The sequence below is a fragment of the Diospyros lotus genome, chromosome 7 (genome assembly GCF_014633365.1).
Source record: "Diospyros lotus cultivar Yz01 chromosome 7, ASM1463336v1, whole genome shotgun sequence".
NCBI classification, from domain to species: domain Eukaryota; kingdom Viridiplantae; phylum Streptophyta; class Magnoliopsida; order Ericales; family Ebenaceae; genus Diospyros; species Diospyros lotus.
This window is the reverse complement of record NC_068344.1, coordinates 2116886-2119657: the sequence shown is the minus strand read 5'-3', so window position 1 is coordinate 2119657 and position 2772 is coordinate 2116886. Positions and strand designations below refer to the sequence as shown.

The following is a 2772-nucleotide window of genomic DNA, read 5'->3' as shown; positions in this document are numbered from 1 at the left end:
CATAGACAACTTATGTTGCACGGAAATAGAAATGAGAAACGTTTCTGATAGGAAATGAAAACGTGAAAACGGACATTCTTTTAAAAAATAAACATAAATAAAGTTCGAAACGAGAATAAAAAACGTTTCGAAAATATTTTCGAAATTGGAAAACGACTCTTACAAGGTGTTTCCGTGCAATATAGCAGGCAACAACTTGTGCCAGCCTCAGCCCTCCCTTAAATAAGATTTGGACTATCTGATAAAAAGAGTGAGAGCTGAAATCATTAATGGATCTAAGAACAACCTTTCTCCAGTTCTATCCCTGAATTCGTCCCTATGTAAAATGTAGGATCATTTCTCTGCACCGATGCATTAAGTAATGAGTATGTCTTCCCGATAATATAGCTATCTTAAACGGGCTTAAAGGCCTTTATGATCCCGTCTAAAGGAAAGTTGTTACACAGTCGCCAATCCGGTACAACTGTAATTTGGTAATACTTGGAGGGTGTCTAAAGTAATTTAGTCAGTTAAGAGAGAGAGGGAGAGAGAGTGGGGAATATAAAGGAGTCCGCCGGCCATGGTCTCATTGACACACACAATGAAGTATTCCATGGCCTCAGTTTCGCTCTCTCTCCTCTCCCTCGTCTCTCTACTGATAGCCTCAGCCTCCTCGTCGCCGCCCGCAGCAGCCACACGAGGCGTCGCCGCCTCCTCCGCCATAACCCTCTCCCTCTCCCCACGAACCAAAGCCCCATTCCCAAACCCATGGCAGCGACTCAACCGCCTCGCCGCCTCCTCCATAACCAGAGCTCGCCACCTCAAAACCTCCCACAAGAACTCTTCTTCTTCTTCTTCTCCAACCAAAACGCCACTCTTCCCCCATAGCTATGGAGGCTACTCCATTTCTCTCAGCTTCGGCACGCCCGCACAAACCCTGCCATTTCTCATGGACACCGGCAGCAGCTTGGTCTGGTTTCCATGCACCAAACGCTACTTTTGCAGCAAATGTAACTTCTCGAGCGTAAACCCTGAAAGAATCCCAACCTTTATACCGAAGCTTTCTTCTTCCGGGAAGATTCTGGGTTGCAAGAACCCGAAATGCGGGTTGGTATTCGGGTCGGAGGTCCGGTCTCAGTGCCGGGACTGCGACGAAATCTCCGGCAATTGCAATCAGACTTGCCCGCCGTACATGGTTCAATACGGGTCTGGAGCGACGACAGGATTACTTCTCTCTGAAACCTTAGAGTTTCCGAATAAATCGGTGAAAGATTTTGTCGTTGGGTGTTCGGTTTTCTCGACCCGTCAACCCTGCGGCATTGCCGGCTTCGGCCGGGGGCCGGAGTCGCTGCCGGCGCAGATGGGTCTCGGTAAATTCTCCTACTGCCTAGTGTCCCACCGGTTCGACGAGATGCCGGAGAGTAGCGACCTTGTTCTGGTTGACGGGTTGGATTCCGGCCATATTAAAACCGGCGGTCTCAGTTACACGCCTTTTCTCAACAACACGAAGACGAAAAACTTCGCTTTTCTTGATTTTTACTACGTGAATCTGAAAAAAATAACCGTCGGCGGCAAGAACGTGAAGGCACCGTACAGTTACCTCGTTCCCCGAGACGACGGCAACGGCGGGACGATCGTGGATTCCGGCACCACGTTCACTTTCATGGAGTCAAAGGTCTTTGAACTGGTGGCGAAAGAGTTCGAGCAGCAAATGGCGAATCATTCCAGGGCGTCTGAAGCTGAGAGCCAGTCTGGATTGAGGCCGTGCTTTAATTTCACGGCTGGGAAAACAGTGTTATTGTTCCCGGAATTGGTGTTTCACTTCAAGGGTGGCGGAAAGATGGAGTTGCCGTTGGCCAATTACTTCTCTTTCGTGGGCGATTCGTCTGTCTGTATGACGATCGTGACGGACACCGTCGTCAACCCGGTGGCCGCCGGCGGCCCCTCCATCATTCTGGGGAATTACCAGCAGCAGAATTTCTACATAGAGTATGATCTGAGAAATCAGAGGCTTGGGTTTCGGAAGCAAGTCTGTAAATGAGTTTTAGACTAATAATAATTATTATTCAATAAATTAATTAATACACCCCTTTGCTATGTTGCCATGTTTGTTTACTTAACACTCAATTTTCATGCTTTGTATTAATTTTTTATGTTTTATATTATATTCACTTTAAGCAATATATATTAATTGGAGCATCAAAACGGCTTAGTCCACTAAGCACATGAAACCTTATCTTGAGATGATGCTCACACCATTTTAGACAATTTTATTCTTATTCAATTTTAAACTCAAGATGTGGTGGTTATTATAAAAAGGATTATTATTACTTGAATAAAATAATAAATTTATTGCCCAAAAATATCATTATTAAACTATTTGGACTTTGCAAGAAAAGAAATCATCAAAAGGTGAAAGCATAATTTATGCCCAAACACTCCAATATTAGACTTAAATGTCATATCAAAACTAATATTAAAGATATATATATATATTTTAAATGAGAGCTCATTTATTTATAGAGAATGGTGGAGTTTTTCAAGAATTACTAGAATTAGGATTCTCCCAAATAATGCCTATCCTAATATTTTGATATTCAATAAGATTAAAATTCTTATAAATAATATATATATATATTTTATATAGAGTTCTTAAAGAAATTTTCGAATGTTGGAATTGTCCTGTTTGTATTTTGTTTAAGAACTTCCCCATCAAAGAAAAATTTACGTGATCGATTTTGAGATTTTACAATTTTCGAGAGATCGTGAAAATCTCTCGAATTGGTTTTTGAG

General features: G+C 42.6%; 1 protein-coding gene across 1 annotated transcript; it reads left to right on the top strand.

The window, feature by feature from the left end:
* Positions 1–580: 580 nt before the first annotated feature.
* LOC127805823 (probable aspartyl protease At4g16563) lies at positions 581–2144 on the top strand. Its single transcript, XM_052342608.1, has one exon. It carries the CDS (start codon positions 581–583, stop codon positions 2018–2020), a length of 1440 nt encoding a protein of 479 aa, XP_052198568.1. The 3' UTR covers positions 2021–2144.
* Positions 2145–2772: the final 628 nt, after the last annotated feature.